Raw genomic sequence first — 24,373 nt, 5'->3', positions numbered from 1 at the left:
CTGTTAGGATTAGCCAGTCCGGATTCCTGATTTGTTAGCCAGAGGATTAACAGGGCTGCCTCCAGGCAAGCCTGCAAGCAGGTAGAGAGGTGCTTCACTTCCCTGGGGTAAAGGAATGTGGTTAAAACCATCCAGGTTTAGGATTCATGCTTCTGGTTCAGGAGGATTTTAAAGGTAAATGAAGCTTGTCAGGGAAGGCAGAAGGGCTCCACCACAAACATTATGGAGCTCCTACAACTGAAGAGCATGGTGGTAAAAGTATAAATCCAACTGATGGAGGGACTCAGCCCCTCTGAGGCTGAAAACTTTGGAGATTGAAAACAGCCTCTATGATTTTCAAGCTTGTTGTGAATTGGAGAGGAGCATGTACTATTAGCATTGCAAAATGCCATCATTCACGTCATGTGGTGTGGTTATTATTTGAAAAACCAAAGTACAATGTTAGATTGGATTAACTGTCTAAAAGGTACATGGATGTTCTGAATGAAGTCACCTGATTTTTTGCATATCTAGATTTTAGTGAGGTTAAACAGTGAAGTTCCAACTAAGTTTAAAAAACTTGGTATTAAAATAATTAGGTTGCTTCAGAATTTTATGTTGGGGTTACTTGGACCTAAGGTGAATGCAGTTGAGCTAATAGCTTTAGCTTCAGTGGGCCTTATCAGCGTGGGCTCAGTAGACAGTACTGGAAAGGAATTGATGGATGCTTCTCACTTTTGTGATAGTACCAGGGAATCAGAGGTAGAGTATGATTATGACACAATTGTATCAAATAATACAGGATATCATGATATACTGGGTGAATGCTCCAGGGGGAGAGGAAACACTCAACAGAAAGATTAAAAACTAAATTCTATGGGTGAGTGTGCTCTTACTTAATTTGCAACTTCCTAACATTTAAATAGTGTATTTTAGGCTGATTATGTCAGTTTAAAATGCTCACAAGTAGTGATATTCTCCTTTGGATTAATTTCACATTTCACTCCTCTGGAGGTGTGGGGAGTCTTCTTACTAGCCCTAGTGAAATGCTCTTAGGAAGCAAATGTAGCTGTTCATGCTCTTCTGTAGAAATCTCCACCCAGTAATGCCAGGGTGATGAATGTAGAGCATCGAGAGAGGGAACAGGTTGGGTGTCTTGCTGCACACGCAGAGCTGTGTTGTGCCTGCAGGGGTGCAGAGGCTGAAGTGCATTTTGTCATGTGGCTGCTGTTTTTGTGCTCAGTCAGAGCACACTGAAGCTCAGGCAGGGGTTTGCACAAGCAAAGCAATAGGAGGAGCTTGTGCCTTTAGGAGGACATCCAGGCTCTGCTTGTTTTGGTCAGCTAGGAACATGTTCTGTAAACCAGGGAACTTCTAGTGACCAGCCCAACTTGTCAACTCCAGAAATACAACTGTGTTCATACCTTACTCCTTTTGGGTTAGTTGGCAGCTTGTACTGCTGCTGCCAGGGCTTTGATTCTTTGGCTGCAGGCAGGGCTGGGGCTGGAGGAAGGGATGACTTGGTTCAAGGAAGGCAGGCAGCAGCATCCTGGAATCCAGATGAAGTCCAGCACTTGGGAGTGGCTGCAACATATTTCCTGCAAGCTCCAAGCTGGACAGTATTGCATCTCACCTGGCTTTGCTCTGCTGGGGTCATCACAGGTAGCTTATAGACTGAACAGTGGCACTTGGTCATCTAAAGTGATGGGGATATCTGTGATTATCATAGAGGATTTTGGTTCTAATCTCTAGCTTCTATTCAAAAGCAAATTGAGACCTAAAATTTATGGTTACTACAGTAGATACAAAGTGACTTGTGGTGCAGTAGAAGAATCTTCCCACTCCGTTCTACACTGAGCAGCAGCTCTTCAATATTTTTAAACCTTTTTAATGTGAGAGCCATACGCACAAAGAAAATGTAAGTAAGGGTGTATGAGAGCCTTGTTATGCAGGAAAGAGTGCCAATTTTTCCTAAATTTAGCTAATAGTTACAGAGGCTCTTAGTGAAACTTAGATTGAGGTAACTGGATTTTGCTACAACAGGAAATGCAAGCTGGAGAATGTTAGCTCATGGCATGAATATGTCTTAATGAATTAATAAAGACTGCAATATCTATTTTGTGTAAAACTACAAAAGTTCATTCAAGTTTGTCTTAACCCTTCTGGTACTTAGCTCACCTCTTTCAGTCCTTGCTGATTTTGGTTCTTATCTTGCAATCCTTTTGATATTATGCCCACTCAGAAATGTGCCCTTTAGCAGCCATTTAAAGCTATTGAACTTTTTTTTCCTTTGCAAACTATGAATTGTTACAAATTTCGGGACAAAGAGAAGCTCTGCTTGTAACATAGATGGTGACTGAGAAGGATTTAATAGACCATGTATAATAGTATCTTTGCTAGATTAATCTGTGGAATATACTGTCCCCTCAGGCAAAGTCTTTGCTGGTGATCAGGTATCTTGCTATCCATTGATGTTGCTTAGTACAATGTTTTGATACATAGCAAAAGTGATGAGTGCCCTTTCTTTCAAAAAAAAAAAAAATCAGAATAGCAGCACATGAAAAACCCCACTGGATTTGTCATGCAGAAGAGCTGTCAGCTGGTGAAGAGCTAGCACAGAACTGCATCTGACAGTCTCTGACAAACAAAAGTCCAGCTGCACAGAGATGCCTGCAGCTTTTTCCCTGACAAATGTCTGAGCTTGCTGTTGTATTCCCTTCCTTACAGCACTGGTTCTAGCTCTGCTTCCATCCACGCTCCTCCCAGCTGGAGCTTGCTTTTGTTCTTTGCTGCAAATACTCCCAACTTCTGTGTGTCTTACCACTGGAGACTTGTCCTGCTGTGGTTCAGCTATGTCTGGTAGGCAGAGGTTGGCTCTTAGCCCTTCTTGAAATGAAGTTGGGTTTTTTTGGTTTCTATTTCTGCTTTGTAATGTAAGGAATGTGCAAATACTTGAGGAAAACCAGCCAACTTCTATTTTTACCTGAGTCAGGCAAATACTACTATTACTTGTTCATACTCTCCTACACAACCTGTAACCTGCTTCTTTTAGATGTGAGAGAACACTAAAGTAAGTTGAAAGATGCCTTAGGAGAAATAACTTTAAAATTAGGTTTTTACCTGCTTCTTTCTGGTCTCCAGGGCAGTGTAATTCCACCCTGTAAGTCTGGGGCTCTTGAGCTGGTGTTTCTTACCCCAGGTATAGTGACTTATGTCCTGTGTAGGCTTTTTCCAGGTGTGCAAGAGCAGCAGCATCACAGTGGTAGAGATTGTTCTGAAACACTGTGTTTTGTGTGGCCTCCATGTTGCAGTCTTCAGCAAAAGTAATGTTGATTCAGGATTTGAAAGAGGGTGTTTGGCTCAACTGATCCTGTTACGTAGAGTGCTTCTTGCAAGCAGATTTTTGGGAGCTGGGCAAGTAACACTGAGGAAACCCTTGGCTGTTGGATTTTCTTCCTGGATCTGGCAGTGCTGAATCTTACTGTTTAAACCTAATGTTTGTTGTTTTGGTTGTTTTTGTGGTATTTTCAAATATTTGGTGAGTTCTTTTCTTAAATTCTATCGAAGGTCTAGAAGGAGGGAGTTCCAGTTGCTGTGGAGACACCAATGCACTTCAGACATTGAAACTGCAGCAAAATGGCCAAGTGTACAGCATGGGCTTTAGATCATTGTAGGACTTAGAAGGGGAGAGACTTTTTTTCTCCACTGTTCTTACTAACTTTTTTAATGTCAGCTTCAGTGTCAGAGAATGCAGAGCCTACACCTGAAGAGCAGGACAAGTCGCTTGACAAACCAAAACAGAAAAAGAATCGTTGTTTCATGTGCAGGAAGAAGGTTGGACTGACTGGTAAGAAATACTGATTTCACTTTCCTTAGGCTTGTTTAAGCTTTGGCCCTTTGAAATGTTATCTTAGAGGGAAAATGGGGCATGGTCATTTGATATTGATTTGAAATAAGTCAGAGGTGCTTCCAGCTGACTCTTACTTAGATTAGTCATTCATGTATCATTTTGTTTTTCAGCCTCCTGTCTTAAAGTGAAGTTGATAATTCCAAATACTTCCTTTTGGAAGTCTGCTTAGCTAAGGAATTGGATGATAGTTTGCTGCCATTCACTAGCCAGCTTTGCAGTGGTCCAGTAAAAGGGCCTGAGTTCTGGAGGGTGAAGATTCAAAACATGGCAAAAGAGCAGGAGTTGTCTAGGAATGTTCTGTGCTAGAGTGTCATGCAAAAAGAAGGAATGGTCAAATCAAATCGTGCTGTAATCACTTAAAAATGCCTTACTTGTGATTCTTATGCTTTCTGCAGCAGAGGCTCTTTGGCTGATTGATTGACACTGGTGACTGAGATTTATTGCTAGTGAGTGAACACATTCAGGATTTAAAGCAAACCAGTGTAATTAAGAATGTCGAAATGTCTGAGCTGCTGTTTCTGTCCACAGGGTTCGAATGCCGGTGTGGGAATGTTTACTGTGGAATGCACCGTTACTCAGATGTACACAGTTGCTCTTACAATTACAAAGCTGATGCTGCTGAGAAAATCAGAAAAGAGAATCCTGTAGTTGTTGGGGAAAAGATCCAGAAGATCTGAACTGCTGCTTCTGCTGGAATACAAAAATCTTCTGACCATCTGCAGATTAAATTGACTTGAGCTTTTTTCCTTAGTCATCAGGAACGTAGAGCAGTGTATCTTGCCTAGACCTTTTAATCATGCATGTCATCAGATGAATAGATTTTTTTGTTTTCGTTTTTTTTTTTTTGTTTTGTTTTGAAAATGACTGAACATTATTTTCATTGCAGTTTTCTGTGGCTGAAGACTTAAGTAAACTTTACAAGTATTATCCTTTAAGATCATTTTAATTTTAGTTGAGTGCAGAGGGCTTTTATAACAAACATGGAGAAAATATTGGAGGGCTGTGCTTTTCCAGGGTAAAACATGCATGCGTTAACTTTGCAGTTTATTTTCTTGTTGTATATAGCTTTTCTCTGCAGCACAATTTCCTTTTTTTTTTATTGATAATGCCTTGTATGGCACAACTAGTTATCAGTAACTGAATGTATTTTAATCATTATGGCTGCTTCTGGTTTTTTTTCCCATTAACGAGAGGTTATACATGTTCGCATATTAGCTTGTTTGCACCCTCTACCTATTTATGTATGAATCATTTGTAATGAGAGTGTGTGCCGAGATTGTGTGGGGTTTATTGTTGTTTTCTTTTTTTTTTTTAATTGGGGTTTGTTTTTGTGTGTGTGGGGGGAAGGCTGTATGCACTTCATTGACTGCAGTTTTCATTGGGATTATATCCATCAGTTTGTCTGTACACAAATATGAAGAATGATCTGAAGTACCTGTGCTGTATTTATGTTTATCCACGTCTTAACTTTGATTAAATAAAATTTAAAAAAATCCGAGCCCCTGTGGCTGTCACTGGCATATGTAAGTTGGATTTCTCTTGTTTTAATTGGGACCTTCCATTGATGGTTCCTTTACTTAAAGTGTATTTATTCACAGCTACCACGTGTATCCCAATGCCAGCTAAATTCTGATGGATTTTTTTATCCCTTCACCTGTAACTACCAGAGACCCTGCCAAGATTCCAGACCTTGTCTGTTGATTTTAAAATTCAGAATGCTCTTAAAAAGCTATGGCTGGCAATTAGTAGATAAAACACTACATTTAGGATATAAACTGCAGCAGAAGAAGCTTTCTCTGGTGGTAACAGAAAGTAATCTACAAGATTGAATAATAAATGAAGTAGCTTGTGCTTGCAGAAATGGCCTAACCAGGATGTATGAAGCACATGGAGTTTATAGTAAAGGAAAGAAGGAATAAATAACCTACTGGCAAGTTTCAGTAATGGTCTGCCTTATCATGGGGCAAAGAGCCTGTATTTCCCCAAAGCATTTGCTAAACTTCCTCTTACACAGCACAGCAGTGTCACCTCTGGTGGGTGTTTCTGTTTGCTGTCCTCTCTGCTGCTACTTCCCTATTCTCTAATCCTTCTCCCTTTGAGTTCTCCCTCTTCCCTATTTCTGGTCTCTCTTTTCCTTTTCTCTCTCCTGTGTGCCCTCCTGACCAATCTGCTTTTCACCTGACAATGATGTTTCTGGGCCAGGCAGAGAGAACACGCCATAGGTTTCATAAAGTGGGGGAAAACCTGGTATGTTTGTGTGTTCTGGTGCCTGAAAGAAGGGAAGGTACAAGAAAAGTATTCACATACTTCCTATCTGTTGTATAAGCTTACATTTAGACTGGATGTCCACCTTTCTGTGACACCTGAGAATTGTGTCATGTTTGTTTGCTTTGGCAATGGCCCTGTGTTATCCTGGTGGTTGATCTGCACTTCAATCTGTATTTTGTGTCATCAGCTTGAGGTTAGCAGATTAACATTTTAATTAACACCAGCGTATTCACAGCACTCCAAAATGCTTGAGTCTGTCTCCTCATGTTGGACTCTGTATTGGAACAGGTTTTCAATGTGGTTTTGTTTCAGTTTTGGAATAAGCAGTTTCTATAGCCCAGATCCTAGAATCTGTCCACACACAAGACCTCTTCACTGTGTTTAAAACATTTCCAACAGTCAGGGGAAATTTTACAGGAAATCTTCCACAAGCTAGGCGTTATGATGTTTAAATAAGACCCCTTTTCAAACAGCACCCTGTGAGCTTGTGTCTCAATGAGTGAGCAGCTGTCACAGATGATGCTGTTATATCATCTTGCACTGAATCTCTGGCTGTAGCATTTGCTGCTTTTCTTCTAATGAGTCCTCTGTCAAAAAAGAAAAAAAAAAAAAGGTTGAGCAGCAAACCAATTCTTTGGCTTGGCAATCACAAGCACCTTCCTGTTTTTATTGGAAAGATGTGACCTTTGCTATTTAGTTCTAATTTCAAGGATGTTCCCTCATTGGTTTCTACTTCTGACAATGAGTGAATTTTCTGCTGCAGGTGCGAGAATGCTGGTCTGGGAGCAGAAGCACCAGCCTCCCTGTTCTTTTTGGTTGGCTGCATGTGTGTCTCTGGTTTTAAGGTGGTGGAACTATCTGGAGAAAATGGAAGAACTCAACGAGGTGCAGCAGCATTGCAAAACTAAAAACCACAAAAGGTGCAGTTTCAGGTGTGAATTGTGCAACTTCCCCAGGACTGCTGAGCCTGTAGTGGGAGAATCAGTGTGGACATAATCATTTCACCAGGGCCCTGGCACATAAATGACCCCTCTAAAGTTAAACCAGGGCAGTTACCTCTGCTCTTAGAGTGCTGGCTCCTTCACCCCCAGTGAGTTACCTGTTACAGGAAGGCCCCAGTTTCACGTGAGAGTTTGTAAAATCATAGAAGTGTTAAGGTTGGAAAAGACCTCCAAGAACATCAAGCCCAACTTGGCAGTGCTGCCATCTACACATCTTCTAGATGTACCTGTGAGGAGAAGACCCCCTTTCACCAGGGTCACTGCCTGGCTGGGAACAGTTCACAGCTGCTGACTCAGGCCAGCCTCTGGCACTGATTAACCACTGCCAGGGCCCAGGCAGGGGGTGGGATGGTGCTGGAGCAGCGATTGGTTTGTGCCTGAGGACAGAGGGTGGGATTTGATGCTCCTCTGCTCTGGGTTACAGCACCTGGAGAGGATCTTCCTCCGAGGAAGGTGTGAAGCACCTGGGAGGTGGGAGCTGTGCCTGAGCCGGGGCTGCTCAGGGGTCAGCATGTCTTTCATCCAGGTAGACAAGGACTCAGATTTTCCTCTCCAAAACCTCCCCTATGGGGTTTTCTCCACGAAGGAGGAGGTGAGTAACAGCAAACTTTGTTCTTGGGATGTTGTAATTCTTCCAGGGCTATGACAGAGCAGAATTTCCCAGCAATGTGGGATAAAGGAGACTTCCCAGCCTGAGACACTCATGGGCTTCCTGACCCGATGGCAAAGCTGTAGCTGACACATTGTCTGTTTCCTTAGTGTTTTTGTTTTGATAACAGCTTCTTTGAAACTGCACAAAAGAAATCGGAAGTGTTAATACTGGTGAGAAATACTTTGGCTAATATGTATAGTAGTTCTTGTGTGGTGTTCATCATTGCTGTGACATCATTAAATCTATGTTTGATCCTTCCACTCCCTATGTAGAGGCACAGCACATTTCACACTCAATTTTTTTAAATTTTTGACTTGTTCAGTCTCTTTGTGACTGTAATCACACCATTACCCTTAAGAAGCCCCAATAACTACTGCTCTTGGGGAGTTTTGTTGGTGGCTGCCAGAGCATTAAACCAGGTCACCAAATGTGTGTTTTACCTGTTTTTGCAGCTGAGCAGTTGTGTTCTATTGGGTGTATGTTTATGCAGTGCTGCATTAAATGTGTGCAAATGTGCATGTTTAAAGCTGGGCCTGAAGCCTGCCAGTTGAGCCAGCTCCAGGCCTTCTATTTTATGATGATCACCTAAGAAAATGTGGCTCAACCCTTCTACCTGAGGTAGCTCTCAATTCCCAATTTTCATGAGAACTGAGCCCAGCTAGGCTGGACCTCACACCTCTGAGTGCCTGGCAGGATGGATCTCCAGACATGTGTCCTCCTGGAGAAAGGGAAACAAACCAAGAGCTGCTTCTCAGAAGGAAAAAGTGGAGAATTTATTTGTCATTGCTTATGGAAACTTCATTATTGTCTTCTGGTTTCTGCTAGTTATCCATGTAAGTTTGAAAAAAAAAATAAACCAGAAGATTGTGTTCTGATGTGGTATTTTCTGAAGATGAAATGAGATGGTATGTTTAATCTATTCTGATATGTGCATGCTGTTACCTAGCAAGTTTGGATTATTTTTCTGCCTTCCTCAGTAACTGTGCTCTGAAAAAGACATCATCTCTCAAACCCTATGAAATGACAGGCAAGACTTACAGAAATTATTTAGGAGAATAATGTTCTGATAGTAGCTGAATGTTTGAATGATTTCAGGCTAAAACAATTGGTGTCATTCCTGACTATCCCAGTTACAAATTAACCTGACACGACCTTTAGTTTTTTCCTGCAGGAATGTTTGCTGAAGAGATGCCTACTACCACATTTGGAATCTTGTTTGGAAATTAAAGGTTGAAAAATAGGTTTAATAGCGTGCATCTTTGAAGATGGTTATTTTGGTGAGCTGCTTTTCAGAGTGGCCAGGCTAGTTTGTCTCTCTTTGCCCAAAGACACAATAATGGAGGCTGTGGTGTGTCTTTGCCCCGTGCAGCTGCCGTGGGTCTGTCGGTGCTGCTGCCCCGCCGTCGCCGCTGGCTCCGCACGCGCCCGGGGCATGAACAGGAGCTTTGTCTCCTGGGCTGCATCTGTCCCGCTTCCCCATGTGTGGGATGCTGTTCCTGCAGCGAGGATCCAGCAGGGATCCAGGCTGGGCTCGGTGTGCGGGTCCTGAGCTCCTGGTGTGGTGTGAGGATGGGTGGTGTAGGGCAGCCTCGTCCAACGAGGCACAGAAATCATGTGCTTGGGCATGGTGCACCTCCTGGCATCACCAGGGGAGTCCAGAGCACCCTCAGTCCTCTGGGGAGGAGCTGGGGTGCAGAAATGACTGTTTCTCCAATGGCATACCTACAGGGATGGAATTCAGCCTGCCCATGGCCTCTCTATGCTTCTGTTCCCCACTGGTAGGAGGAGCAGTAGTGTTTTCCCTTTTCACAGCATATTGCAGATGTATGGGCTTATTCTGCAAAGCTTGTCATTAATGAGGGGTGTTAATGAGCAAGTCAGCCTCTTTCTGGGGGAAAGAGGCCAGGGAAAGAAACCTCTGCTTGTGCTATCCTTTCCCCAAAGGACAGGGATGAGGCTCTTCTCCGCCCCTCAAGGTCTGCAGGGAGTCTGCAGTGATGCTCTGCCCATAGGGCTTCACGTTTTTCACCAGCCAGACTCAGACTGGCTCTTGATGGTCCATTGCTGTGCTACCAGACCTTTGGCCTGGATCGGTTGAACTCTCTGTGGTCACTGTCTTCCCCTATGCCCTCTTTGGGGCATTTTTGGGTACGAGCATCAACTCTTCTTCTCTTCCCCCCTCCTCCTCCTGCTTTGCAGCCTCGGCACAGGCTTGGGGTAGCCATTGGGGACCAGATTTTGGATCTCAGCGTCATTAAACATCTTTTCAATGGACCAGCTCTTGCCAAACACCAGCACGTCTTTGACCAGGTATTTATCAGAGTCTGTTCTAATTTCCACAAGCATTTAAAAAATATCCCATAAGGCACTTTAGCAACTTGTGGTGAGATAAAGAACATGAACTGGAAATATGTTGTCAGGCAGGTTCTGGTAGAGCAAAAGGCATCACAGGTGTGATAGCAAGGACAGCAGGGCCATCGGGGGTCCAAAGGTCATTTTCCAGGAAAGTGTCATCATCCTTTGGCAATGCAGGTGTCTGACACAAAGCCTAAATGTTAATTCACTCCTGCTTGTGCCCTCGTGGGTGGGATATTAATGACAGGGAGGTTGTGTTGAGGATAAAGAGAAATACAAGCAAACTCTGTCTACAGCTGGCTGGGATATCAAAGCCAGCAGGGCCTGCAGAGGTGTGTAAGGATGGGGTGATGCCAGCATGCAGCAGGTCCTGCTGCAGAGGACTTGTGGGGTGTGATGGGGGTGCTGTGGGCAGCCATGGGCAGGGGGATAGGTGCTCTGGGCAGCCAGGGCCACATAACCCCAGCACAGGCATCCAGCACCAGGATGGGAATGTGGGACATCTTCCTGCATGTGAAGGATAAGCAAAATATGTTTTTTTCTTTGCCCCTGCACCTGTGTGTCACTGTCAGCCCACCCTGAATGCCTTCATGGGGCTGGGCCGGCCGGCGTGGAGCGAGGCCAGGGCTTTCCTGCAGAAGCTGCTGTCAGCCGGAGAGCCCACCCTGAGGGACAACGCGGAGCTGCGGAGAAGGTGAGGGAGCAGAGAGTGGCTGCAGGCACAGGGAGGTGTCAGCTGTGCCCTGTGTCACCTGAGTGACAGGACACCAAAACCAACAGTGTGACGTGGCCACCTGCCTCCTACGTGGGAATTAACTGGGGTTTGTGCACATCGAGTGCTTCCTTCTCTTAATTACCTGAAGATTAATCTCTGATTATTCCTGTGACTGCCCGCAGATCCAGGGTGTCACCCTCCACCTGGAAACAGCCAGCTCTGCCCAGGGTGTGTCCTCAGACCTGCTGCCTCTCCGTGGGGGCTGGGCCGCTCCTCTGGCCACCCCCCTCCACCATGGCCTTCCATGGAGACACGGTTCAAGGGTCTCCACCTCTCCCACCTGCCCCAGTGCCCCCCTCCCTGCCTGTCACACTGGAGCAGGAAGGGGACACCTCTCAGTTTGTCCTCAGGAACCACTTGACTTCGCTAAAACCGAGCATGTGGTCACAAATTGGCTTCAGCTTTGGGGCTGTGCGGTGGTGTAGGGGCAGGAGGGGAGGACTGTGCTTTATTCTGTTCTGTGCTGATGGAAGCTGTGGGTGTCCATCAACCCCACACCTCTCCTTTGTCTGGAGTGATGCTTTAGGCACCACAAGTGCCTGCCCTGGCAGTGAGCAGGAGTTGTTCCTCCCTGTCCTGCTAAGGGCACTGTGAGGATTTAGGCTCTCATGAGCAGGACAGGGGTTGAACTGCTGCTTGCCACGTGAACAGGGCCAGCAGTTGGAATCGGACCCCCCAGGAGCCACGTGCCATGAACTCTTCCTTCCCACGCAGCACAGGCAGTGGTGCCCTGGGCACGGGCACTGGGATTTCTCTGTGCCCCTCGGGAATCCAGCCAGCCCCAGGGCTGTCCTGTCCCCACTCACACCCTGGCAGCTGCTCCTTTAGCTGCAGCCATCCCACTAACAGCAGCCTGTGCAGTCACCAGCTTTTCTGCCAGGCTTTTTTTTTTTTTTTTTTTTTTTTTCCTGCAAGGCTTTGCAAACTAAATTAAGGAAGGAGCTGGGGGAGCAAATCAGCCTCTTCCATGCTTCTTACGGGTGGGAGCTGGATGTTTTCTGAGATCTGAAGGCATCGTTTTTCATTTCAGAGCATTTGTACCTCAAGCTGCTGCGACGATGCACCTGCCTGCCCACATCGGTGAGTGCGGGGCAGCCTGGGGCTCCTCGGCGCTGCCCTTTGCTCCCACAAGGAGCAGCTGCTCCATCTCCAGCTGCCTCACACAGACACATCAGAGCTGTGACAGGGTCAGGCTTTGCAGCAGCCAGAAGGAGATCATTGCACATAATGAAAGCTAGGTGCTGTCCGTGGCACAAGAATAAAAGCCTGGGGAAGCTCAATAGCAGCCAGAGCGCTCCTGGATGCAATTTCCACTAAATCAGAGGTGTCTGGTGGTACATAACTCCTGTCATCAGCTTGGCATCACCAAAGGCCTTTGTGACTAGAGCCAGGAAAGAAACACTTGTTCAGTTTCCAACAATTTCCCCTTTTGCCATCAGAAAATATTTCAGAGGTTGCAAAGTTTCCAAGGCAGATATTCCAGCACAGCCTCATGAGCAAGTATGAGTTTCCACTCCCAGACCATTACTCTGCATCCCAGATCTTGCCTCCACTCCCATGAGGACTGCTTTGGCATTCCTATATTCATATAGATAGATAAGCATTTCCTGGTTTTAGCAGGAGTTTGTGTTTGGACCCAAACCAACCTGATCAAAGTCACTTGAGGCCATGACCTGCACAGACACAGGGATGTGAACTTGCCCATTTTCTGTCCAAGCTCTGTTCTGAGTTGGCTTTTGCCTTTCTGGGGGCACAGCCCTGGTTTGGGACAAAATCTAGCCCGTCCCAGAGGAACCATGAGGAGTTCCCATAGGTGTGATACCTTCCTGAAAATGGCTTCAAGTTGAACATGTCCTGTCAGACAACTGCTGAAGATGGCTCCCGTGAGTGCTGGGAATGGAGCACTGCCCCGGTGTGACCAAGCTGTATCTCACAGACACAAGGCTTTTAGGATGCCACAGCCCTTAGGTGCAGCTCTGTCCCGTGTGTGGTTCCTGCCTCTCCTGGGTGGCTGGATCCTCCTCTGGGAGCCTGGAACTGCAGGGGATAACTTTCTGCTGGATCGTCCTGCAGCTCCTGGATAATTTCAGAGCTCCCTAACCAATATAATGCAAATACACCCTCCCAGACCGTGTTTTCCCGTGGCTCGGGAGGGCGGGAGCTGTTTGCAGGGATGGCAGCAGAGGGCAGCAGATGTCCTGAGTATGGCCCCATCCCTTCGCCGCTACCGCCGCTGCAGGGAAAGCAGCGGGAATTGCCCCGTCTATGGATGCTGCTTTATGTCCTGCCTTTTCCCTCCTCTTCTCTACTGGAGACTTACAGAAAAAAAAAAAACAAAAAAAAAACCCCACCATTTTTGTCTGCATAATTTATAGGTGAACTGTTAATCACCCCTTTATGCCATTAGTGGCATCCCCCGAGCGCTCCCTCTCTCTCCTCTGCTCTTTCCATTGCCAGCAGTGGATGATGTGCTTTAACCTCCGCAGATGAGGGACTCTGCTGCCACTGATCCCTGGTTTATGGCTTCTTTCCTCGTGCAGGAGATTACACTGACTTCTATTCTTCACGCCAGCATGCCACAAACGTTGGGATCATGTTCAGGGGGAAGGAGAACGCTCTGATGCCGAACTGGTGGGTGCCTTGGATTGTCCTCTAGTGCAGCGTTATTTTGCAGGCTTATCTGTACATACACACGATGTTTCAAAGGTCTGAGTAGTTTTTCAGGATCACATGGTTTCTGTTTGTAGCAGATGAGAATCAGTGTTGTCCAGAGTTCAATACCAGAACCAAATTCCACACGTCCCCAGCCTCAGCTGAATCTGCACTGCCCTTCGTTGCAGTGGCCACACTAGTTAGCCCCTCTAGTTCAAAGACAAATATACCTAAAACATTAGGTTTGGCTGAGTGAAAAGAAAGCAGAATTTAAGATCTAAGGAATTAATTGGAGCAGTGCATTAAGCAGCAGTACATTAAGACTGCAACACGGCTTTGGATTATATTTCGCTTCCATCCTGATATCAGAGTAAGGTGCTGAGGTCTGTGCCCATGCATCCAGAGCTCCTTTTCCTGGTACCTCACACTCCCGGGTGCTTCCACCCCAAAAAGCTGCTGTGGCACCCAGCTAACCCAGGCACTGTGGTGCTCTTTCTCCAGGCTGCACTTACCTGTGGGTTACCATGGCCGGGCATCGTCTGTTGTGGTGTCTGGGACGCCCATCAGGAGACCTGTGGGACAAATGAAACCTGACAATGGTGAGTTCTGGGAGGATTTAAATCTGGATTCTTATTTCTTTTATTCTGTAATTTTGCTCCACATCATAGAGTAGTGGAGTGGAAGGGTCTGGGATGCCTTGCCTAAAGCCCAGCCTGTGGTCAGGGCAAGAGAAAGCCCTGGTTTAAGTCCATTTTCTGTTCCATGCTGAGCAGCACCAGCTGCTGGATTTTTTGGCCATTACTTCTATTCCTCTAGCTGCCTCCCTGTTGTAATATATTCTTGCTTCTACCCACAGATAAACCTCCAGTGTTTGGTGCTTGTAAACGTCTGGATATCGAGTTAGAAATGGTGAGAGTTTTTTTTTTCCCCCTCTTTATGACTTGAAAAATATTAAAATAGAAACAGGGAAGAAAGGGTGGGTTTAGCTTCTTCTGAACTGAATGTCCCATAAGGTCCATTCCTGTGTTCCTCTCTGAGCTGTCTGTGCTGCAGGCAGAAAGGATTTCTGTGGAACAAACCTTTGCTTTGGATGAGGAGCAGGGTGCCTTAGCTCATTGGGAGGTTTGCTCATACAGCTCTCAGGCTGAGAAAAGCTCACCTGGCCAAAGCTGAGCACCAGTGGTGCAGTCAGGCAGCAGAATTCTTTTCATCAGCCACCACAGCCTGTTTCCTGGTCAGCAGCTACCTGTGCACTGCAGCCAGGATCCATCGATGGACACTGGGGTTGGGAAGTCCAGGCTGTCTGCACCTTGTGCTAGAGCAGAGGAAGCCCTGGGTTCTTGGCAGTGGGATTCAAACTCCTGATTCTCCTGCCTGGAAAGTTAAAACCTGTGCTGTGGGTGTTGTAAAAAAACATGGTGGGAAGGCACATTGTGCTGTGGCTTAGTATGGTCCAGAAGGGAGAGTTTCAAAGGATTCTATTAAGATTTATATCATTTTAATAGCTTATATAATTTTTGTATGTTTAGTTCCCAATCTTTTCCCTTAAAAAAAAAGTAGTGGAAGAAGTGTAATATTGATGGAAATGGTTATAAAAATGTAGTGACACTCTTTAATGCTGTGTGCTTTGCCAATCAGTGCTGTAAGGGGAGATGCAGTCCCACAAAGTGGGGTTCCCATGGTGCTGCCATGGCTCTGCTTTCCAGCCTGAGTTCTACTGCTGGCTGCTGCAAGAACAGAGGGAAAAACTTCCATATTGTAGACAGAAAGAGACAACTGAGTTTTCCTATAAAATCCTCTGCATGTGCCGGCTGTGGATTCCTGAGGGAATGAGAGCAGGCACCCAGTTCATGGCCTACTTTACTTAGTGGGCACATTTCTCCACCTGCCTGTTCTTGCCCACTGTTTCATCAGGCTCCAGCCACGTCCATTATCCCCTTGGATGATTTTAAACTCCTTCCTGTTCACTGTCTGCAGCAATCAGTCCCCTCAGTGGGCAAACCTGTTCTGCATCCGGACTCTAATTAGGAGGGACCATTTTTTCCTCCTGCATTTGGACAGCATCGTGCCCTTGTTTAATGCCTGTCTCTTAGCAACACTGAGCTCCTAAGTAACTCAAGCCTGCCAGCTCCATGGAGGGGAAGAAAAGGGGAGCAGGCCATGGGTTTTGTCCAAATGTGTGTGGGAAATTGTCCAAAGCTCATCCTGTCCAGCCTCTGTTGCTGCTGTCCGTAACTCTCTGTGCAGTACAGATTTTTAGCTTCAAAAACATAATCAACACGTTGCTTTTTGATTTCAGGCATTCTTTGTAGGTCCTGGAAACAAGTTTGGGGAGCCCATTGCCATCAGCAGAGCCCAGGAGCACATCTTTGGCATGGTGCTGATGAACGACTGGAGCGGTGAGAGGTGCTGTGGGAGCCTGCCTGGAGAGGGGGGTACAGCACCACGGGAAACCCCCGAGAGGCAGAAATTACATGTTTTAATAGCAGAATGCTGATCTCTGAAACCACTGGTACGACGGAAGGGGATGAAAATGAAGTGTTGCCTGTATCAATCCATCTTTAATCAACTAGTAGAACCAGAAATTGCTGCCTGATGAAGATTTATTTACTTATGAAAGAGCTAATTTCAGTCCAGTTTCTTCTGGGCAGGGATGGAGGAGTCCTGAGAATGGTGATACCAAGGATGGTGATTGATTTCAGTGTCAGGAAAAGGATTTGGCAATCACAAATCCCTCAGTCTCTGCAAAGATTTAACTTGTTGAAATTCTCCCTGTGGCTTGCAAGAACCATTAGCTGGGTATAAAAGGATTATTATAAATTTATTTTTATAATTTATATATTATAAATGATATATAATAAATTATAAATACTATAAATTATCAAAAATTAAAGTGGGGGTAAAAATACTAGTTATATGGGGATGATCTGGTTTGTTTTACTTCTTGCTGATTTATCTTTCTAATGTAGCTGATCTAAGAAAATTGGGTTGAAAATGGATGGATTTAAATTAGGATTTGGGCACAACAGCTAGAAAAGGCTGGCGGTAGCAATTTCAATTCATGTTACTCTTTCATGGCTCTGATGGATGTGCAATTCCTAGGATATATTTACCTGCATTGCTTTGAATGTTCTCTTCCCAGCCCGTGACATCCAGAAGTGGGAATATGTTCCTCTGGGTCCTTTCCTGAGCAAAAGCCTTGGCACAACCATCTCCCCGTGGGTTGTCACCATGGAAGCTCTCATGCCATTTGTGCTGCCAAACCCTGTGCAGGTCAGCAAGAGAAAAGATTGAAATAAAGGAAAAGCAGTGCTAGAAAAATGTCAGCAGAGCTGGGAGGTGCCATCAGCAGAAATCACTGAGCTGCCTCCATGCCAAGGATTGTCTCCATGGAATTCACACTTGGGATTCTGCTTCTGAGCAGATGAAGGCCACGAGGGCTCTCTGAGTCCAAGTGCTCATTGATGTCACTGGCCCTGGCCCATGTTTTGCTGTCATCCTGCTTGAGTGGGGCAGAAAAATCATCTTTAAAACACCTGGAAAATAAACTAATCAGAGCTTCTTCTGGGTCTTTGGTAGCACTTAGCATCCAGTGAGTGGTGGAGAGAGGCTGGAGTCAAGCCAGAACACTTTGTTCAAGCATTTCCAGTTGTCTGCATTGTGCAGGTGGTTAAAACTGGGAAAGATAAGAGAGTCTTGCAGGGACCTCACCATCTTCTCTGTGCAGGCGCAGAGCAAAGGTGTGCTGGCACTCTGTTTGTGCTGGATTAACATCCACACTGAAAGGGTGGACATGGCTTTTGCAAGCCTTGTGCAGAAACAGGAATTGGATTACATGGATATCATGTCCGTTCAGAAAGATCTTTAAAAGTGTGTGCATGAGACCAAGAAAAGTGATAATCTGAGCAGTAAGAATGGTGAAGTGAATGGGTTGTGCAGCACAGGCTGGGTCCACCAATACTCACTGGAATGTCTTGTGGATTTTTAAATTCCTTTTGGTTTAGACTATGATGTGTTTTTTGTGCTTTTAGGATCCCAAGCCGCTGCCCTACCTTCAGGATAAAGAGCCCTACACTTTTGACATCAAGCTCTTTGTTGCCATTAAAGGTATGGCAAAGCTGAGTGGGTTGCAAAGCTGCAATTGCCAATTCAATTTTGTGGCACCACCACAACCTTCAGGCACTTTGCTCTGGGCTCTGTGCTTCTTCTTTTCCTGCCTTGCCCAGAGAAAGGGGCAGAACTCCTCCTGCTCCTCGCTGGCTGTGCAGCACTGTGCCGAGCAGGGAGTGCCCCCCAGCTGGCCAGCTCCCCAAGGGGTCTCCTTGCATAGGCAGAGGTCACCAGGGCATGGAATGAGCAGATTTATGTGGGATCCAGATGTTTACCCAGCTCAGCCCCCGCCTTAGGGCCCTGCTGACCACTAGGTCCAGGTGTTTCTCCCACAGGAGAGCAGAGAGTGGGAAATGGGCAGCTTGATGCTGCTCCAGTGCAATCCACACACTTGTTTTCTATGAAATCCCAGTCTTTGTAGCAATAGAAAATGTTATTACTGCTTTCTCACTAGGGATTACAGTGATAAAAGAAGTCTCCATCCGTCTGTAAAATAAAAAGACTCCAACATCATTCATCCAACACAAACAAATTGCTTTTCTCTTTTTTATCCTTTATTTTCTGCAGGAGAAGGAATGAGCACGCCAACTACTATATGCAGATCCAATTTCAAGGTAAGACTCCAGTATCTTTTGTTTATTTGCAATCTTGCTGATGCCATCAGCTCCAGCCCAGGCAATTTCGAACACTGCTTTTTGCATTAGACTCATAGAACAGGATCATAGAACCACTAAGGTTGGAAAAGACCTCCAAGATCAAGTCCAAATGCCAAGCCCACAACTGAACCATGTCCCTCACATCCACACACCTTTTGAACACTTCCAGGGATGGTGAGTCCACCACTTCCCCGAGTAGTCCAGAATTTTACAAAAAACGACAAACATTTCATTTTTGAAAGATGAAATGAAGATGGTGATGGCTCCCCCCTGTGAGGTGGAAACACCTGAATGCTTGATGAAGGGGTCAGCTCTCCCCGCTGCTCACTTTGGGGTGCTCAGAGCATCCTTAGCTCTGTGCCCATTTGGCAGGGAGCCACGAGAACAGGGGACTGCAGGAAGAGGGAATTGTCTCTTGCAATACAGCTCTGCAGCCACAGCTCTAATTTAGATGCCACTCACTGCTGCCAGCCTGGGACTGCCCCGTCCCCTCTGTGGGCAGCGTGGTGGCTCTGCCTCCACCCACTGATTGAAGCCAGGAGATTTATATGCCAGCTGCAGCAGTTCTCAATGCTTTTCATATTCACATTTGGCTCTTTGCATAGTAATTACCTTAATCAGTAAATCAGTAGTCAGCAAATCAGTAATAAGTAGATTTTTCTACAGGGCTGTTAAAATACTGGGTGTAATCATGGAGCTTGGGTCAGCAGTACTAGTCTTAGAGAGGAAGAAGAGGAAAAATTAATTCCAGCTGAAATAAGAAAAAATTTTAAGGGACTAAATTGCATGTTAAAGTGTGGGTTTTATGAATGCCATAGGCCAGGCCACAAGACTCCATTGTGCACAGCCTAATGGCCACCAGAGAAGTTTGTCCTTCATTGTTCCCTTGCTTTAGCCCCTTTTCCTCCTTCCTCCAGCACATGTACTGGACCATGAAGCAGCAGCTGGCTCATCATTCCATCAATGGCTGCAACCTCAGGCCTGGAGACCTCCTGGCCTCTGGCACCATCAGTGGACCTGTAAGTGTTGAAACAATGACAGTCACTGGTCAGTAACCCAGAACCAACAGAGCAGGGCTTGGGGCTAAGCCCTTCCTGATCTGAGCACCACAAAACCATCTGCAGCTCTTCCCCAGGCCCTCTGGGGTGCTCCTTTGGTAGCCCCAAATTCACACTGAGAAGTGGCTTGGTTTGGGTAGGGTTTTTGCTGGTTTTCTATGTTGTTGAGTTTTGGGGTTTTGATCTCTCCTGTACTTCTTTCCCTAAGAGATGCAGATTAACTTCTGTGTGGAAGCATCCTCACAATCCATTTACCCTCTATGAAATGCAGCTTTTTATTTCTGAAAAGAATGTAAAAGATGCCTGGTATAAGTCTTAGTTTCTCCAATGAAGCTGGAGCCAGCTTCACAAGCTGTTACTCCCCTTGAGCTGCCATTTGGACAGTGGCTGCAATTTATGGGCAACCCTCACTTTCTGAACCACCAAACACAAATCCTGTACATGCTGTCTCAAAGACAGCCTCAGGTAAGTTGTTTGCAAGCTGGGATGCCTGTACTTCACTTTTGAGCATTTCTGAGGTGCTTTTTGAATCTTCAGATTATTGTACTGCAGAAGACATTAAAGACTCATAAACACCAGCTTTGCTCTTCTGAAGAACAAAATGTAATTAAAAATCTGAAACATGATTACATAAAAGCACTGGATTTGTAGAAGTCTCCTCCACTTGTTTCCATTCTTGCTGTGGCAGACCCAGACTGCTTTACCAGGTTGAGCACTATGTTAAATACACCAGATAACAGCTGTAACATCACTGCGAATAGCCAGCAAGGAATTAAAATGCAAAGTCAGGGAAAGGACCCAGTGTATCAATCAATTAAATCAACAGCAAAACTCTGTTCTGTAGAGGTAACATTGTGTGTCTGCTCCCAGCAGCAAGAAGCTGAACAGCAGGAAAGGCACTAAAAAATTGTTTATTTATTTATGAACTCTTGCTGCAGGAGCCAGAGAGCTTTGGCTCCATGCTGGAGCTGTCCTGGAATGGAACAAAAGAAATCCCTCTTGGCAGTGGGCAGTCCCGTAAATTCCTGCAGGATGGAGATGAAGTCATTTTGACAGGTAATGGCTGGATAACTGCTCTTCCTCTGCAGCAGGGACACATCTCCATAGGCTGATCCCAGCAGGACAAGACCCTGGTGAGGAGCTGGGCTGCTCTGTACATGCCTGCCATGCAAGCACAGTTGTTTCCATCCTATGTTTCCATCCTGTGAGGAGGCTCAAGCAGGTGGATGGAAATTTCCCTGCCATAAATGCTTTCTAGAATGGATTATTTGCTTTGCAAAGTCCTCAATGCTCTTGCTATGCCACTGTGGGAGCACCAAGGACATGAGGGAGGTAGGTTTGCCTTTATGGGTAAAAATACCCCAGGACTAGGAGCAGCTGATGAATTGTTCCCACCGCAGTCCAAGTTTGCACGTGGAGCAGAGCTTGGCAAATGCTGAAAAAAGTTATTTTTCAAATAATATTTCATTTGTAACCTAAATATTTAGTTTGTAACCTAGGCATATTCAGTGAAGTGTGTTGCAAATCAAGTATGTGGGAGACAGCATGGAGCCCTCTAGAGCAGCTGACCAGCTCCCCTCTGAAAAGGGCTCTGCCTGAGACCTGTTTCATGCTGAGATATGGTTTTAGTTTTCATCTTGATAATCTAAGGATTTTATGAATTAAAATCTACCACAGTTTTGTGATCTAAATCCCACTCCTACTACTTTTTAACCCAAAGCCCAGTGCAAAACAAATCTATTTTTTTCCCTCCCTCTCATTTTTGGGATGGCAAATATTTGGCAAGAACAGCCATGAGAAACTTTTGTTTCAAGCCTCCAGTGTTTTCACTGTGTGACCTACTGGGATTTTAGGGAATGTCCTGTGGGACCAGCTGAGACCCAGCCAGTGCCACACCTGGCTCTGAGCAGCTCCATCCTGCTGATGTGATCAGAGATATCTGCACAGGAGCATGTGGCTCGAGCAATGGGGAAAGACTTCACAGGTGTGACTGAGGGCAGAGAGAATGCGAGTGACAAACTCCTGGGCAGCTGCCTCATGGTGTATGTTAACATCTGCCTGTGTACCTGGGCCTGCTCAACCCAACCTGGACTCCTAGGATTTCTGACAAAACAGTTTAAAATTATAAACTGTTTTTCTCTGAAAAAAAAAAAAAAAAAGAAAAGTCAAGAATTTTATGTGATTAAAAAAATGGGATGTATGTATTCCAGCCCCCTGGCAATTCCAGTGCCTGCTGCCTGGCAGCCTATCCAATAGCCTTGAAAACTGTGTTTCTGTGAGCTGCTGCCAGTTTGACAGAGGAAGATGCTGAGACAGCTGGAGGTTGAGATGTACTGGAGAGAGCTGTAGGTGATGAACATGAGGAGTCCCCAGTGCCTCTGACATCTCCAGCCCAGTGACTGTCCATGCTGAAACGAGGAGCATCTGACACTGCTCTCTACAGGCTCCCCACATGGGCAGGGACACTCCTCCAGCAATCCAGAGTGCCACACTGCCCTCCAGAGTCCCCAGTCCCCCTCCAGTAACTGTGCCAGGAGCCCTAAATTAGGGTACAGTGAGGGATGATGAACACCCCTGTGGAGCTGCACACTCATGTCCCTTGTGGCAAGGAGCACCTCACAGTTTGGGAGCTGCTGGCACAGGGAGCCAGCCTGGGGACAAATGTGACCAGCCATGCTCTTCCTGCCCAGGACAAGCTATGCTAATTCATTAAATACTTAGAATCCTGAATGTCTTTAGTCTTTAAAGATGGCATGATGGCATTGCTGCTAAGCTGGGGAAGGCAGCGGGACAGTGCCATGTCAATTGATCTGCTGGGCTGGGTCACACTGGCACCGTTTGTGGCTGTGGCACCAGGGCACTGCAAAGAGCCAGGGGCTGCTGGGGCTGTTTGGGAGCTGCTCCTGTTTATTTATTTATTTATTTAGTGATGTATGGCAGGTGCAGGGCCTTAAGGCACCCCTGGGGCAGGGCTGGTGCTATTCCATCCTCTCCCAAGGAGCTGCCATCAGCTCTTGCCAAGCGCTCAACACATCATTTCTGGTTTCCTGTTTCAGCTTTGTATTCTTACTCCCCACGTGGGACCCATTTCAGAGACTTAACGCATAAAAGGAGAGAAATGTATTTCTCCCAAGAAGTGTCTCAGGGAGGGAGCACGGCAGGGGAAGGGCTCCTGGTGATGCTGGCAGCTGCCTGCAAAAACCCCTCAGTAGCTCCTTGGCACACACAGAGCTCAGGCCAGGGCTGCTGGCAGCACAGGGCTGGCTTTGTTCAGCGTGCTGCTCCTTGGTGCTGCTCTAAATTGTGCCTGACAGCAGGGATAACCAAACTGGACTGAAATAATCAGCTGCTGCTCAAAGGAAAGCTGGCAATGAAGCCTAATGAGGCAAATGGAAGCTGAGCTGAGCCTTACAGTGCCTTTTTCCACTGCTCTTTAAGGATGAGGATTACCTGGCAGATACCAGGACGGTGTCTGTGGCTTTACACAAGCACTTAGAGACACCACTGTCCTTTGAAAACTTAATTTCAGCCTGGCTGTGAGAGCTGCACTGTGGATTGGGGCAGGCAGGGTATCTCTTTGTGCTGCAGTAACTTTGCTGTCCTGCAGCCTGAGCCCACCCTTTCCCTTCCTCCGGGGAGTTTTCCACTGGTCTGTGCTAAGGGTGGGAATTAGGGGGGAATTAGCTATTCTGTTGAGCTCCTTCTTGGCTTCTTGGAGGCAGCTTTTTAATCACATGCAGGTGATGTATTCCATCAGGAAAATCCATCTCTAACTATGAAATCAGTCCTTAACATGCAGCATATGCCTCTTGCCCTTTCTGTGATCAGCTGCTGTAGCAGAAGGCTACAGTAGGTCTGCTCAGCTGCTCTTCCCAGAACAGACTTCTCAGAGGGGCCAGAAGGCCCTGGCTGTGTCCCCTCCCCTGCTTTGCCTGCAGCTGTGCTGGTGGCTGCTGTTTGTGGAGCAGCTTGGCTGGCCCGTGGCAGCAGGAGGAGCTGCAGCATCCCTGTCCCAGTGTCATCTCTTCCACCACACAGGAGCAGGGAGACTCAGAGCTGTCCCGTGGTCAGAGATGCTGTCACAGCCCCGTGAGCTCTGCAGCAGCAGCCAGCAGAGCTTCCACCCCTCTTATGTAACAGAGGATTAATGAGAACTTGGAGTCAGATGCTCAATTTCTCATGGAACTGAACCACTTGACTTTAGCAAGCGAAACAGCTTCTGCAAGGGTAGGTCCTGCTGTGTGAGGGGGTTTAATGACTGCCTTTCTGGCTGTCAGCATCCTAACATCCCAAGAGCAGTCCTGATGCTGCAGAAAGAGAATCCAGATTTATTTGATTAATTGCAGGGCTGGGCCAGGCAGTGAATCAGTTTGCCAGGTAGATTGATGGTGCTGCAGGTTAGGTTTGAAAACAGAAATATTGCTGGCACATCTTGTTTGTTCTTTGATCAATTCACTGAACTTGGATATTGCTGTGTTTAACAGTTTGTGCTTCTTTGTTTTCTCATGTTCCTGGGCTACTTGAACTCTTCCAGGTGCTCTTTTTTCTACCCCTCATTGCATATCTGAGATGTTTTCACTTGGTTTTGGTCCCTTTATGCCTTTATTCACTTTTATTCCTGGCAAAATCCTGCTGTCCTCTCAGAACAAGCTGTGTGTTGTTTTCTGTCCCTAGGTTACTGCCAGGGCAACGGCTTCCGTGTGGGATTTGGCCAGTGCTCAGGAAAAATCCTGCCAGCCCTGTCCAATCCATGAGGCCTGGAGTAATGTGACATCCAAGGAGGAACCCTCCTCCCACCTCTACCAGCCATCCTGCTTCATTCAGATTTATTATTTTTATATGAGTGATTGTAATCTTACTGTTTTTAATTGTCAATAAATATCTTCAAGGTGAATGTGTCTCTCTGGTGTGATAAGAAAAGGATTTCAATGCTAGCCTAAAATTCCCAGAATATGAA

General features: G+C 46.1%; 2 protein-coding genes across 6 annotated transcripts in view; both read left to right on the top strand.

The window, feature by feature from the left end:
- Positions 1-5,416, top strand: part of ZFAND6 (zinc finger AN1-type containing 6) — a 36,303-nt gene extending 30,887 nt beyond the window's left edge. For all 5 annotated transcript variants that reach the window (XM_038146711.1, XM_038146712.1, XM_038146714.1 and 2 more), the window contains 2 exons: positions 3,713-3,826; positions 4,418-5,416. In XM_038146711.1, the coding sequence (XP_038002639.1) occupies positions 3,713-3,826; positions 4,418-4,566 (263 nt within the window). In that variant the 3' untranslated portion in view covers positions 4,567-5,416. The remainder of the gene's footprint in view (positions 1-3,712; positions 3,827-4,417) is intronic.
- Positions 5,417-7,551: 2,135 nt separating this feature from the next.
- FAH (fumarylacetoacetate hydrolase) lies at positions 7,552-24,310 on the top strand. The gene is made up of 14 exons (XM_038146709.1): positions 7,552-7,750; positions 10,010-10,120; positions 10,738-10,859; positions 11,971-12,020; positions 13,481-13,571; positions 14,094-14,191; positions 14,449-14,501; positions 15,892-15,991; positions 16,735-16,865; positions 17,624-17,699; positions 18,270-18,316; positions 19,276-19,377; positions 20,355-20,472; positions 24,091-24,310. Exons 1-14 carry the CDS (start codon positions 7,559-7,561, stop codon positions 24,168-24,170), a joined length of 1,371 nt encoding a protein of 456 aa, XP_038002637.1. The 5' UTR covers positions 7,552-7,558; the 3' UTR covers positions 24,171-24,310.
- The last annotated feature ends 63 nt before the right edge of the window (positions 24,311-24,373 follow it).

This window comes from Motacilla alba, chromosome 10, assembly GCF_015832195.1.
Source record: "Motacilla alba alba isolate MOTALB_02 chromosome 10, Motacilla_alba_V1.0_pri, whole genome shotgun sequence".
NCBI lineage: Eukaryota > Metazoa > Chordata > Aves > Passeriformes > Motacillidae > Motacilla > Motacilla alba.
The sequence above is the reverse complement of the archived record's forward strand: the minus strand, read 5'-3'. Positions and strand labels throughout refer to the sequence as shown.

What these genes read in the sequence shown, in the direction of transcription:
- FAH (XM_038146709.1), top strand. Translation starts at nt 7,559, where the DNA reads ATGCTCCTCTGCTCTGGGTTACAGCACCTGGAGAGGATCTTCCTCCGA. An exon ending in ACAAATGAAACCTGACAATG is followed by an intron (nt 14,192 to 14,448) that starts GTGAGTTCTGGG and finishes TTCTACCCACAG; the next exon opens with ATAAACCTCCAGTGTTTGGT. An exon ending in TATGCAGATCCAATTTCAAG is followed by an intron (nt 18,317 to 19,275) that starts GTAAGACTCCAG and finishes TCCTTCCTCCAG; the next exon opens with CACATGTACTGGACCATGAA.